The 14343-nt window shown below is 34.2% G+C and overlaps 1 protein-coding gene across 8 annotated transcripts in view; it reads left to right on the top strand.

Annotated features, from left to right (window-relative positions):
• SNX13 (sorting nexin 13) overlaps window positions 1-14343 on the top strand; it is a 164156-nt gene that overhangs the window by 41143 nt on the left and 108670 nt on the right. For 5 of the 8 annotated variants that reach the window (XR_003118624.1, XR_003118625.1, XM_025379999.1 and 2 more), the window contains exons 2-5: window positions 5298-5410; window positions 9252-9354; window positions 11042-11131; window positions 12186-12307. Coding sequence is in view for 3 of the 8 variants with exons in the window: in XM_025379999.1 (XP_025235784.1) it covers window positions 5298-5410; window positions 9252-9354; window positions 11042-11131; window positions 12186-12307 (428 nt within the window). In the remaining 5 variants the exon portion in view is untranslated. Of the gene's footprint in view, window positions 1-5297; window positions 5411-9251; window positions 9355-11041; window positions 11132-12185; window positions 12308-13864; window positions 14094-14343 lie in introns of all 8 variants that reach the window. The other 3 variants (XM_025380001.1, XM_025380000.1, XM_025379998.1) reach the window with 3 other exon arrangements.

Genomic DNA, 14343 nt, shown 5'->3' on the forward strand with positions numbered 1-14343 from the left:
ATTTCTCCACATCCTCTCCAGCACCTGTTGTTTCCTGACTTTTTAATGATCGCCATTCTAACTGGTGTGAGATGGTATCTTGTGGTTTTGATTTGCATTTCTCTGATGGCCAGTGATGATGAGCATTTTTTTATGTGCCTGTTGGCTGCATAAATGTCTTCTTTTGAGAAGTGGCTGTTCATATCCTTTGCCCACTTTTTGGTGGGATTGTTTTCTTCTTTTAAATTTGTTTGAGTTCTTTGTAGGTTCTGGATGTTAGCCCTTTGTCAGATGAGTAGATTGCAAAAATTTTCTCCCATTCTGTAGGTTGCCTGTTCACTCTGATGGTAGTTTCTTTTGCTGTGTAGAAGCTCTTTAGTTTAATTAGATCCCGTTTGTCAATTTTGGTTTTTGTTGCCATTGCTTTTGGTATTTTAGACGTGAAGTCCTTGCCCATGCCTATGTCCTGAATGGTGTTGCCTAGGTTTTCTTCTAGGGTTTTTATGGTTTTAGGTCTAACATTTAAGTCTCTAATCCATCTTGAATTAATTTTTGTCTAAGATGTAAGGAAGGGATCCAGTTTCAGCTTTCTACATATGGCTAGCCAGCTTGCCCAGTGCCATTTATTAAATAGGGAATCCTTTCCCCATTTCTTGTTTTTGTCAGGTTTGTCTAAGATCAGATGGTTGTAGATGTGTGGTATTATTTCTGAGGACTCTGTTCTGTTCCATTGGTCTATATCTCTGTTTTGGTACCAGTACCATGCTGTTTTGGTTACTGTAGCCTTGTAGTATAGTTTGAAGTCAGGTAGCATGATGCCTCCAGCTTTGTTCTTTTGGCTTAGGATTGTCTTGGCAATGCTGCTCTTTTTTATTTCCATATGAACTTTAAAGAAGTTTTTTTCCAATTCTGTGAAGAAAGTCATTGGTAGCTTGATGGGAATGGCATTGAATATATAAATTACCGTGGGCAGTATGGCCATTTTCACGATATTGATTTTTCCTATCCATGAGCGTAGATTGTTTTTCCATTTGTTTGTGTCCTCTTTTATTTCATTGAGCAGTGATTTGTAGTTCGCCTTGAAGAGGTCCTTCACATCCATTGTAAGTTGGATTCCTAGGTATTTTATTCCATTTGAAGCAATTGTGAATGGGAGTTCACTCATGATTTGGCTCTCTGTTTGTACTGTTATTGGTGTCTAGAAACACTTGTGATTTTTGCACATTGATTTTGTATCCTGAGACTTTGCTGAAGTTGCTTATCAGCTTAAGGAGATTTTGGGCTGAGACGATGGTGTTTTCTAAATATACAATCACGTCATTTGCAAACAGGGAAAATTTGACTTCTGTTTTCCTAATTGAATACCCTTTATTTCTTTCTCCTGCCTGATTGCCGTGGCCAGAACTTCCAACCCTATGTTGAATAGGAGTGGTGAGAGAGGACATCCCTGTCTTGTGCCAGTTTTCAAAGGGAATGCTTCCAGTTTTTGCCCATTCAGTATGATATTGGCTGTGGGTTTGTCATAGATAGCTCTTATTATTTAGAGATACGTTCCATCAGTACCGAGTCTTACTAGGACTTTTAAGACAATTGTCAGCTGACAAATTTTATGGGTTAAAGAGTCAAGATTGGCTTAGTGTCAGATCTTACCCTTATAGCTGTGTGACCTTGGGCAATGTTTAAAAACTTTTTTATTGTTTAACTTTGCATAATAATAGTGATTAAGCCAAAATTGACCATTGGAGTGTGAACTCATTTACTCCCCACAGTAACCACATGGGTGAGGAAATGAAGGCATGTGGTGGTTACACAACTAATAGTAAAGGTGGTATCTAAGGTGCAACACAAAGTCCCCTCCCTCTTCCCTCTCCTTTTCTCAAGCAGAAGTCTCCCCGCATAGTTACCACAACTGGACATGTACTGGGTCACACCTAAAGCCAGCATGTCTCTAAATCTCACCCAAGGCCCATGGAAAGTACTGCCTGGGTACCTACTGCTGCTGATTATTCAGGGCCCAAGGGCTCTTTAGTCAGCAGATAATCAATCTTGCGGGAACTAGGTCCTTCCCTTCAAAGCAGTAGATTCCCTTTTGTCCAATGGTGTGTCTAGAAATGCTGTCTGGGAGGTAGGGCCTGGAACAGGAGCCTCAGGACTCTGCCTGGTGACCTGTCCTACTGTGGCGAAGCTGGTATCCAAGTTACAAGACAGCGTCCTCTTCACTCTTCCCTCTCCTCTCCTCAAGCAGAGAGAAGGAGTCTTTCCCGGAATTGCAAGCTGCACTACTTGGGGTGGGAGGAAGGGTGGTGCAAGTGCTCCCTTCGTCACCCCAGCTGGTGTCTCACTGGGTGGTGTGGTGGCTCCGAACCCAGCACAGCCCAGGACTTGCACTCTTGTGGCCTAGCCTGCCTTTCATGTTTACTTAGGACTCCAAAGCACTTTACAGTGGCAAGGCTTGCTGGCCTCAGGTTCCAACCACTGGGATGGTTACCACAGGCCTCTAGTGTGACTCAGTGCTTTGTTGACTTCAAGTATGATCCAGTGCCATCACAGTGGAGATGGCAACAGGGGTGCTTGTGTCACCCCTCCCCCAGCTCCACACACCTTAGCAGAGAGAGAGAGAGACTCTCTTTGGGAGAATGTAAGGGAAGAGAACAAGAGTTTCTGCCTGGTAATTTAAATAATTCTTCCACATGTTATTTAGGACCATGAAGGCAATACCACTACAAGTCTTTCAGAGCCACAACATTAGTAGGCTTAAGGTGCCCGTAATGTATATATGGCTACAGTGACTAGAAACAGATCACAACACCCAAGTTCCTTCGAATACCTGGAAAGCCTTCCCAAGAAGGACTGGGACAGACAAACCTAGACTGTAAAGACTACAATAAATGCCTAACTCTTCAATGTCCAGACATCAGTGAACATCCACAAGCATCAAGACCATCCAGGAAAACGCTGACCTCACCAAATGAACTAAATAAGACACCACGGATATTTGTCCTTTTGGATGGAAAAATCAAAATAGTTGTTTTGAGGAAATACAAGAAAATTCAAGATAATACAGAGAAGGAATTCAGAATCTTATCAGATAAATTTAACAAAGAGATTAAAAAGAATCAAGCAAAAATCTTGGAGTTGAAAAGTGCAGTTGACCTACTAACAAATGTATCAGAATCTCTTAACAGAATTGATCAAACAGAAGAAGGAATGAGTGAACTTGAAGACAGGCTAATTGAAAATACACAGAGGAGAAAAAAGAATAAAAAGGAACGAGGCAGAACTACAAGATCTAGAAAATAGCCTCAAAAGGACAAACCTAAGAGTTATTGTCCTTAAAGAGGAGGTAGAGAGAGAGTTAGGGGTAGAAAATTTATTCAGATAGACAATAACAAAGAGCCTCTCAAAACTAGTAAAAGATATCAATATTAAAATACAAGAAGGTTATAGAACACCAAGCAGATTTAAACCAAGACTACTTCAAGATACTTAATAATTAAACTCTCAAAGGTCAAGGATGAAGAAGAAAGGATCCTAAAAGCAGCAAGAGCAAAAGAAAAAAAACATGTAATGATGCTCCAGTACATTTGCCAGCAGACTTCTCAGTGGAAGTTGCACAGGACAGGAGAGAGTGGCATGCCGTATTTTAGTGTGGATTAGGAACTTCAGCAAAGTATTAGAGAAACTGAGTGGCTCTGAACTTTATTCTAAATAACTATGTCCTACTTACCAGCTCTTAGAAGGAAGTCAGAGAACACTTCTGTAGGTGAAATAGTATTCCCTCCTGATTCAGAGAGGACAGAACATGGAGGCAGAGCAGAAACTTCATTAGCAGGCATTCTGTCCTTTGTTTAAAAGATAAAGTGACCAAGATGTGGAAAAAGGATAATAAAACACAAAAGAATAAGAGTTGTATAACTCTGAGAGACATAAAAGAAGATATGATTAAGTTGAAAATTACCATTTTGGGATAGGAAGACTCAGTATTATATGTCTCCCTAAATAAATCTTGTCCAGGATTTCTGTTCATTTGTCATCTAATCATTTAGAGTTGCTTAGACTAGCCCTATACAGTTGCTTTATTTTTCTCCATAGCACTTATCCCCATGTGATATAACTACATATTTGCTTAATTTTCTTTTTCCCCACTTTTGGAATGTAAACTTATGAAGCTATGTGAACTTATGAGGGTATACTTGTGTTTCTCTCCTTACTAGAATGTAGATTTATGAGGATATGTTTTATCCCTTGTGGTATCCCCACTACCTTAAGCTGTGCTTGTCACAAAGGAAGCAATGACTGGTGAGTGAATGAATGAATAAATAAAACCCTCCTTTCTCTCATAATCCACAGTGCTTACTGTCTGTTCTATAGTTTTTTGGTTGTTAATTTTGTTCAGTTTAGCATCTTATAATGCTTTCTATTATTTTCTTTTGGTTCAGTATCTAATTGTTTCATTCCTATAGGACATTCTTCTCCATGCTCCTTGATGGCATGAGTGGGACAAATGCTTCCTTTGTGTACTACCTCACAGTGCAAGGCCAATGGATGTAGGAACTTGCTGAATTGAACACATGTATTTGTTCATAATGACTTAAATTGCCAAAATCCAGTTTGCCTTTAATAAAAGGCGTATTTTTTTATTGGCTGAAACAGTATAATTCTGTGTGAAATAGGTTTTTTTTTAAATGTATGAATACTTTTTGGTGATGTTTTGTTGAGCTCATAGTAAATTTTGGTAACTGGAAGTTGGAACTTTTGTAATTATAATTGTATGAGTTTCTACACATAATTTGAGTAAAATAATATCACAATTTTCAATGAGATAAGAATTTCTTACCTTGAAATTTAAATTTCTAATAAAATGTCTCCTTATGCTGTAGTTATATTGGAACCTAGTTTCAAGATGAAATATTAATTCTAAGTAAGTATAACTTTGTAGCCTACTTATCCTTTTATATATACGTTTGCAAATATAAATGTACAGATGTTTTTATACATACTTTGTTGTATTTCTCATGCCAGAATTTCATTTAACAGTTTGTGTAACTATTTCTGTTCCTTACCTTTGCATTACCACTAGGATATTTTTAAAAAGTAATTGCAGATGCTCTATAAATCTCTCTATACATATAAATTTTGTATATTGTTTTGTGGAGATAAATTTTCAAGTGTACACTTTACATTTTCAAAAGTTACTGAAATAATACCATAAATGTTTACAAGAAGAAATTTAGAACTGTATTAAAGTTTTGTTGGTTCTTTTCTAATTCATGTGGAGAATTATTTACTTATTTACTTATATTTTTTCTTTATTTCAGACCAGTCTATCCATATGGGGATGGGGAAGCCTTGGCATTGTCCTTTTTCTGATAACCTTTGGACCCTTTGTAATATTTTATTTGACATTTTATATCCTCTGCTTTGTGGGTGGGTAAGTATACTCAATTACAATTTTATAATTCTTGTGTCATGTCTTGTTAAAATGGAAACAAATGACTATGAGAAATGGGAGTATGATTTATTTGTGAATGCCATTTTTAATAAATTGCTTTTACTAAAGTTAAAAAAATAAGGATACCCATAAAAATAAAAACAGTGATTGTCATTATTTGTATCATAAATATGGGTAGTCCTTCAATAATAGATGTCCATTTCCAAAGGTATGAACTTTTTTTTGGTGATAATGTGTAAAGTTTAAAAAATTTTTCAGATTCCTTTTGGTGTTGTTTCTCCTTTAAATTTGAAATTTTCTTTTGCATTATGTTAATAATAATAAGTAAGTTAAAATGAGACTACACATGAAGTTTTACATTATAGAAATTGTGATTAGACTTCAGACAATAATGTTAATTTTTTCCTTTAATGAATGTTGTCATTTCGGTCTAGAAAATTCAGATACCTGATTTCACAGTTTTCTCTTCGTAGTTATTTGGTGTACGTTTATGTTTTCCCTTAAGTTGATAAACCTTTACAAGAGAGGTTTCAGTCATAATTTATTGTAGCTTTGTATGCAGAGCGTTTGGTATCAGACATGAATTACAAGGAAATATTAGAAAATATATAGACAAGGGATGTTTGTTATTTAGACACTGTTACCAAAGTAGCTTAGTTGAAATGAGTATTTTGTTGTTAATGTGTTTGTATGTATGTTTATATGACATATTTATGTAATCAGTTGTGGAATGAACACTGATTTCATCCTGAAAAATCTTTTGAGACCCCAAATATTTGGAGGAGTTGTTTGAGCCTATAGGTTTAGAAGATTTAGCTGAATTGAATACCTTATATAAACAGTAGCTTGAGAAACTATATCGGACACTGAAGGGTTAGCTTCGAAATATATCTGTCACTTTTTTGGGGATACAGATTTGATAGTCATGTTATGGTCTTTCTATAGGGAGCATATGCTTGAACAAGTGAGAATTTCTTTAATTGAGCAGCTATGTTAGAGACTCTCCATAAAACTATATTTTGTTAGATTTAGTATTTTTATATCTATGGCCTAGATATAATACTGTGTACTGAAACATTTAAACTTATTTTAGCCATAATAGTCTGATAATGGAGTTCAGAGTATCTTTATTGATGATAAAGCTGATTGAAGATAATACAGATCTGCAGCCAAATGGGTTTCCTAATTACACTCCTCAGTCACAGTTAAGGCCACAGCATGGCTGAATAGCGACAAGGTTGCACCACTCCTTCTCAGAGTCAAGGCTGCATTTATTAATTGGAAAGGAAATTGTCTTGACTTTTTTTTTTTTTTTGGAAAGGTAGAAATGTCTTCTAATTGCGCTAATTGTATTAGCCCTTGTTAGAGTGAAGGAAAAGGATTTCAGAGTATTTCCCAATACTTTGGCAAGGGAGGATATTGCAGCTTTATAGGCTAAGGTAGGAGCCCTTAGAAGGTAGGTAAGTGAATAATTATTTCTTTTTTTACTCAACTGCTCCAAATAAGATTTAGGAAAAAGAGAAATCAGTTTATTAATTTTTTAAGTTTTTAAATCTTTAAATATACCCAGATCCTGCACAAAGTTTATTCATTTTTAAAGTCATGAGAACCTTTGTTGTTCCTTTTTTAAATGTTGTAATTTATCACGGAATAATTTCAAAAAATCTTGCAGATGCTTACAAAGTTCTGTAAAAATTTGAAGATAAGGTGGGATACTAGAGGATAATGGATACTAAAAAACTCTTTAGAGAAAATTAAGAGTCACATGGTAGGCCTGTGGAATCCTCTCTTGTTTTGTTTTGGTAATAAAACTTAAGTTTTTAAGTGCTGCAGTTTATTCTTCTGAAGTGTTGATAATGTCTCTATTTTGCTTATAGTCAAAGTTAACCCCTTATTTTTTAATATAAAGAATACTTTTGGAAAGAAAAATACATGGGGATTTTTCATTTTTGTTGTTGTAGGATACTTTCATCCCATTGCATTATGGTTATTTTGTGGCATTCTGTTATATTAGTTGGGTTATATAATTATTTCTTGCACCTAACTACAGTTTAAATTATTATTTAAACTTTACGGCTGAAGCTACTATTTAGGTTCTTTTAAAATCACACTGCTCTTTATCTTGTCTTCCTGTCATCACACACTTGTGGGCAAAAGTTAATGTCTTATCAGTCTGTTTCTTGATGATGTTTTTAATAACACAGTGTTAATATAAACATTTTATTGTGTCTGTAAATATGCTTAATAACCAGGTAAAACTGAAATACAGGGCCAACTTGAATCTTAATAATAATACCAGATATAACACAGATAGATGAAATTTAGCAGTAATTCTGAGACCAGCCTTTTACAGACAACAAAAACAGAATTAATGACATAAACTGATTTGACTTTTTCCTTGTTCTCAACAAACATGGAAAGGTAGCCACAAAAATTGGAGGACTTTGAGAATCTTCCTTTCAGTAGTTGAGACTGATAATATTTAATGTCTTACTGTTCCCTTCCTGTCATTACAGTCTTTGAATCATTGTAACATTACTGTAAGATCATTATAAGATTAAATGTTTTTTGATGGATTTCTAACACTTTGCTTTATTGGTAAATTTTAAATCTATGAAATATTGATAATATTTAATTAATACTTAGAGTGAAGCAGTTCAAAATCACCATTTATCTTCCTTGATCCTGTAATTATTTTTCAAAATAATTAACTTATTTTGGGATACATTTATATTTTAATTCCAGCCTTATTTTAAACAAATCATAGATTAGATTTTTTTTTCCCCCTAATGGCCTTTATTTTTATTCTGTATTCATACTGGCAAGTTGTAGTAATGTAATACCTCACCTTAATTGGTTAACAGAACTATAGAATTTGGTCATTTAGCTACATATTTAGATCTCATTTGCCTTTATCCATGGTTATTAGCTAGCATACTTGTTTAATAAGGGCTGATTTTCCTTTTTTTGTTTTTGAGACGGAGTCTTACTCTGTCGCTGGAGTGCAGTGGCGTGATCTTGGCTCACTGCAATCTCTGCCTCCTGGGTTCAAGCAATTCTCCTCTCTCAGCCTCCTGAGTAGCCCGGATTACAGGTGCGTGTCACCACGCCCAGCTAATTTTTGTATTTTTAGTAGAGACGGGGTTTCACCATGTTGGTCAGGATGGTCTCGATCTCCTGACCTCAGATGATTCACCTGCCTTGACCTCCCAAGGTGCTGGGATTACAGGCATGAGCCACTGCGCTCAGCCTGATTTTTCTTAAGTTTGAAAAACGTCATTTAAGTTTTTTTTGTTTTCGAGACGGAGTCTTGCTCTGTCACCCAGGCTCGAGTGTAGTGGCGTGATCTCAGCTCACTGCAACCTCCACCTCCTGGGTTCAAGCGATTCTCCTGCCTCAGCCTCCCGAGTAGTGTGCCACCACCCTGGCTAATTTTTGTATTTTCAGTAGAGACAGAGTTTCACCATGTTGGTCAAACTGGTCTCGAACTCCTGACCTTGTGATCCGCCTGCCTTGGCCTCCCAAAGTGCTGGGATTACAGGCGCGAGCCACCACACCCGGCCTTGTCACAAGATTCTTTAGGAAATATATTGGATTAAAACTTTAAAAAGTATTATTGTGTAATTCACAAAATGTTTATAGTTGTTTTAAACTTCAGAACCTAATACAATCTGTCAATTTCTTGCTTTGCCAAAGTCACAAATTGACTTTTTAGTAAATGATAAGCCATCTGTGAACTCTGAAAAACATACGTGGTAGTAGAGTCATTAAATTATAAGAAAGTTTTGTTTTTATATTTGTGATTAAATTTTTTTTCTAGGGGTTTAGTGGTTACTCTCCTGTTTGGAAAAACAAACTCAGAGAAGTACCTAGAACAGTGTGAACACTCATTTCTTCCTCCAACATCAACTGGGGTTCCTAAGGTAAATAGTTTGAGGGAATATAAAACCTCAAAGTCCAGTTCTTTGCAATGATAATAATCATCTGTATATAGCGTGACAAATTTTCCTATAATTTACTAGTGCTCACTGAAATTTATGTGAGATTGTCTAATTATACTTAGGAAATATATTTTAAAAGGCCATCTTAAAAACTTTCTTAGTGTTAGATTTATAAAGTGGGAATACAAACCTGAGAAAATGATAGAAATTGGTTAGTTTATTTTGGATATTTTTCCTGCTGTCTTATCATAGTATTTCAAAGCATCATGCGTATGATTTGTAACAATGTCAATGAGTGTTCTGGTTTGAATGAAATAAATTGCAGAGGAACCAGAGGGAAAAAATGGATACTTTTCATTACTTTGAAAAATATAGCTTGTAATTAGATTATGCAGTATCTGAATTTTAATAATTCAGACCTAATTTTTATCATCTTGAATGGTGCTATTTTATTTTTTTTTAGTATCATACTCTATAAATAAAATTGGAATTGCGTAGGCTTCAGATTTGTAGTGTCTTCAATGCTTGTGGAATTGGGTTGGTTTCATTTTGTATGAAGAGAGGCAAATGGCCTGGAGTTGATGCTAATAACAACTTTCTTTACAGTTATTAACTTGTCTGTTACATGCTAAGGTGCAAGAGATGTAGAGGTAAATAATGTCCAATATTATTTTACATTAATAAAAGAATTTCACTCTATTCCATTGACTTTTATATTGATAAACAAATTTTTTAATACTTAAACTTTTTTATGATCTGAAACCTTTCTCTCCTTTAGGACTCATATTCATATGTATTTTTTTTTTACTTATAAGTCTTACGAAATTAACCTTTCCTTTTTTGAACCATTTCTTAGCTATTTATAGTGTACTTCATTTGAGTGGTAGATAGAGAGGTTAGGAAATATTTTAAGAATTAAGATCCTTTACAGTAATAAATTATATTCAAGACTGGTTAAGTCTTTATAATCCATTTTTAATAGATAGTATAAAAACAGTGGTTTTTATTTTCTATTTCTAAAATATGATTTATAAGTATGTTTTATGAAAAAATTTCAGTGGTTTCATATTATAACTTGAAGCATGTATTTTTAATATAGATATCTATGTCTATATCTGTATCTATATTGTATATATTTATGGTTTGTTTTTTTTAAGAGTCTCCCACTGCCTTTAACCCAATTTTCAGGCCACTGATCTTTCTGAACACAAAAAACTAGAGAAATACATTTTCGTAAGTTGCCAAAAACTATCCCTAAATAAAATCTGTTTAAAAATTATTTTGCAGCTGGTATGCTGTTTTGGGCTGGGAAAGGGGAGGGGCAAGAGGGAGAGCGTCCAATAAAGACAGTTTGACTCACATGAAACACTGATTTTATAGTTGTAAAGTTTCATTGAAATATGGCAGCAGCATACCTGTACATTTGCAGTTTTCCCACATTTTAAATGTTTGCTGATTTAATTAAATTTTTGACGATAATCATTTTTTTGGGAGTGTCTAGTTTTGTTAACTTGAGAAATAGTGTTTGGCTTGTAGTAGCACCTCAAATAAGGTTATTTATTCACTTGAGGATAATGAAGGGATGTTACATTGAGTATTCAACTGGAATTAAACTAGAGAGATTTTAGATCAGAAAACTACTCAGTAAGATGTTTTGATTTCCTTTAAGTGCTTAGAAGAAATGAAACGGGAAGCCAGGACTATTAAGATTGATAGAAGATTGACGGGTGCCAATATAATTGATGAACCTCTCCAGCAAGTGAGTTTCAGCGTGTGGTATTTGAATTCTATATATTGTGTTCTAGGTATATTTCTTACGACGATACCAGGAAATACTTTTTGCTCTTTAAATAATATCCTGGAATTTCTTTATGTTATCCTTGAATTTTATACTTGAAGATGCTTCCTTATTTATTAACTGCCTTCTAATGAGGTGGTTTACTTTATGTAAAAGCCTTTCGATTGAGTTTGGATTTAGAAAAAAAGTTTTTATTGACATTTGATAGTGTTTCTTAAAATTTTACAGTTAAAGTGTTACTGTTTTGTTGATTAATAAGCTTAGTGGTGTGGTAAATCAGACTGTTTTTTTCCTACTTGTTACCTTTTAAAAATGGAAATGAAATATCTGATCTAAAAACATTAAAAAATTAGAGCTAGGTAAAAAGCTATGCCCCCTGAAATATTTTTCATTGATGTTTGATTATATGATTATAAAAATGTGTACTTTAGAATTTTAACATTATTATTACTAATATTTAGTTTATCTGGTTTGTAAAAATTATACATTGAATTGTATTATGTATTATTTATTGTCTAAATACTGTTGGCAGTATCAAAGATGTTAGTAGAAATAAGTGAACTCCTGTATAATTTTTATAATTAGACTGCAATGGATCCGATGATGTAATCTTTAAAAAACCTTTTTTTTTTTTTTTGGAATTCTCTATTATTTTACATCTCATTCCATTAAACTGATTGATATTATTTATTAGATTATAGCATGGAAAGTTTATTTTTTTCCTGCAAACTGTCTTTACCTGGATTTATATGGAACTTGGCCATATATAGTGTTTTAATTTTTTTTTTTTTTAAATCTAGGCAGTAGGTAAGTTTGGATACCAGAATAATTTAAAAATGTTTGAAGTGGTTTTTTGTATGTTGATGTTTTTGTAATGAGGGCAGGTATTTACCACCATAAATTAATACGTAGAGAGTAAATATAAATTGGCAGATACAGCATGCTTTTTTAGTTTGCCACTGTAACTTTTTAAATCCTAAAATGTTGTAATTTTTTCCCAATATTTTTGTTACAGGTTATCCAGTTTTCCTTGAGAGATTATGTCCAGTATTGGTATTATACACTAAGCGATGATGAATCTTTCCTTCTTGAAATTAGGCAGACTCTTCAAAATGCCCTCATTCAGTTTGCTACTAGGTAAGGACATGGCATTGTATTTATGCAGAAAAATGTAGATGCATGGTTTGTACCACTAAGGAAAATAACTTTTAAGGGGAGGAATTGTTTATTAAAAGGTAAGTAGAACAGTAGATTATTATTGTGGGATAACTCCAGGATTTTAGAACTAGAGCTCTTAAAACCTTTACCCCAGATTTTAGGTTTTTACAGAATGTTTATTTTGATTAAGCACTGCTTTCTGTTTGGTAGTTTTTTCTTTAGGGTCCAAATCAGTGACTTTTTAAATCTGTTACCCCACTTATTGATACTTTTCCCCCCGCTTTTCCCTAGACCCTCTGTTTTATGTGAGTGCTATGAAAATAGATTAGTTTCAGAGTAACTGCTCTTCTCCTTTTGCTATAACTCTTCTCCTAATTATGACACATATCAATTGGAAGTTCTCTTAGAGGGAGGAGAAGGGACCAAAGGAACATAAGTCAGTGGAGAATATTCAAGTTTATATTTTTCAGAAGAAAAGTTTATTTTGCTGAGTTTAAGGAACTTTTCTTGTCAGATGTACTAAAATTCTTACTTTACAAACCAGCTGTATACTGCCTCCCATATGATGAAAGTATTTTGGCTTCTATTTTACTTAAGCTGCTTGATTTTTTTTGATGGGAGGCTATTTCACATCTGTTTAAATTACGTTTACTTTCATTTTTATATTTGAAGGCTTTTGTTTTTTTCCCCTATCCACGTCTAACTTTTTGAAAGCCTTTTAATGGGCAACATTATAGGAAAGGGAATACTTGTGTTCTAGAAATTATTTATTTTTGAAAGAAAGATTTTATGTTTGGATGAGTTTGTAGACTTCTTTTTTTATTCCATTAAAATATGTTGCTACCATCACACACAAAGATTGCCCTGCTATGTATTTCCAGCTCATGCTGCCCTTTCAGGCCCTTTCCTCTATCTCCATTTGATTCTAAAGCTTTAGATTTGGAGTTGGCTAGAGGAGGGGCATGAGATGTGTTTCCCAACCTCATTGGGGAGCCTGGTACAAGGTTTATGGTTTGAACAATAATAGTTATAGAGATAGATTTGTACTTCTCCTCCCTCATGATTAGGAGTAAGCATTTGCAAAGGAGCTAGCCAGAATTACAGATGCAGACTCACTGTGGAACACAGAACATGTAATTGGCATAATCAAAGGAAGTCTGAACTTGGATGTAATCTCTTTTATTTCATGTGCACCATTATTGAGTGTTAGGTATTCTTTCAGATAATTCTTCTAAATATTTATTTATTGCTTTCTATAGTGACGCTATCCTGATGACTTTTTTTTTTCTTAGAAAGGGTGAGGATAAGAAGAATTCATTATTCTTGTGCCTGACTATTGGAAAATATATAAAAATGTGTAACACATTTTAGAACTGGAAAGAGATTTGAGCTCTGTAATTTGAAAACTTGAGTTTGCGTTCTAGCTCCACCTCTGGCTGTAGGACTGTGAGCAAGTGTCTTTAAACTTTGAACCTTGGTTTTTCTCATATGTAAAATAAGTGTAATAATGACTGCCCCGTTCTGTGTTCCTCTCAGGATAATTGTCAGGATCAAAATTCGTGTTATTCAACTAATATTTTGGGCATACTTTGTACCAACCAGATGCTGGGGATACAGCAGTGAATAAAACAAAGTCCCTGCTCAGTGGAGTGAAATGAAATACCTGTGATAGTGTTTTGAAAATTGTGAAGGAATTTAGGAATTTAAGTTTTTATGCCATCCAACACCCATAATTTTACTGATGAGGAAGCTAAGGTCCAGAAAGGTAAAGTGGTTAGTCTAATGTTATCCAGTGAGTTAGAGTTAGAATCAAATTGTTCTTAAGTTTGGTATTTTTTCTCCCACCCAATTAAATATTTTATAATCTAGGTTATTTATCTTAGTTTCCTGCTCTTCTTTCCTATTATTGCAATACTTTCCCTATTTTTGATCCCCTGGTCACCTTTCTTTTCACTGTAGGTCTTAAGTTTTTTTTTCTTTTGAAAACATTCAGTGCTATCAAGCTTAATGAAAAA

The sequence above is a fragment of the Theropithecus gelada genome, chromosome 3 (genome assembly GCF_003255815.1).
Source record: "Theropithecus gelada isolate Dixy chromosome 3, Tgel_1.0, whole genome shotgun sequence".
Lineage (NCBI taxonomy): Eukaryota > Metazoa > Chordata > Mammalia > Primates > Cercopithecidae > Theropithecus > Theropithecus gelada.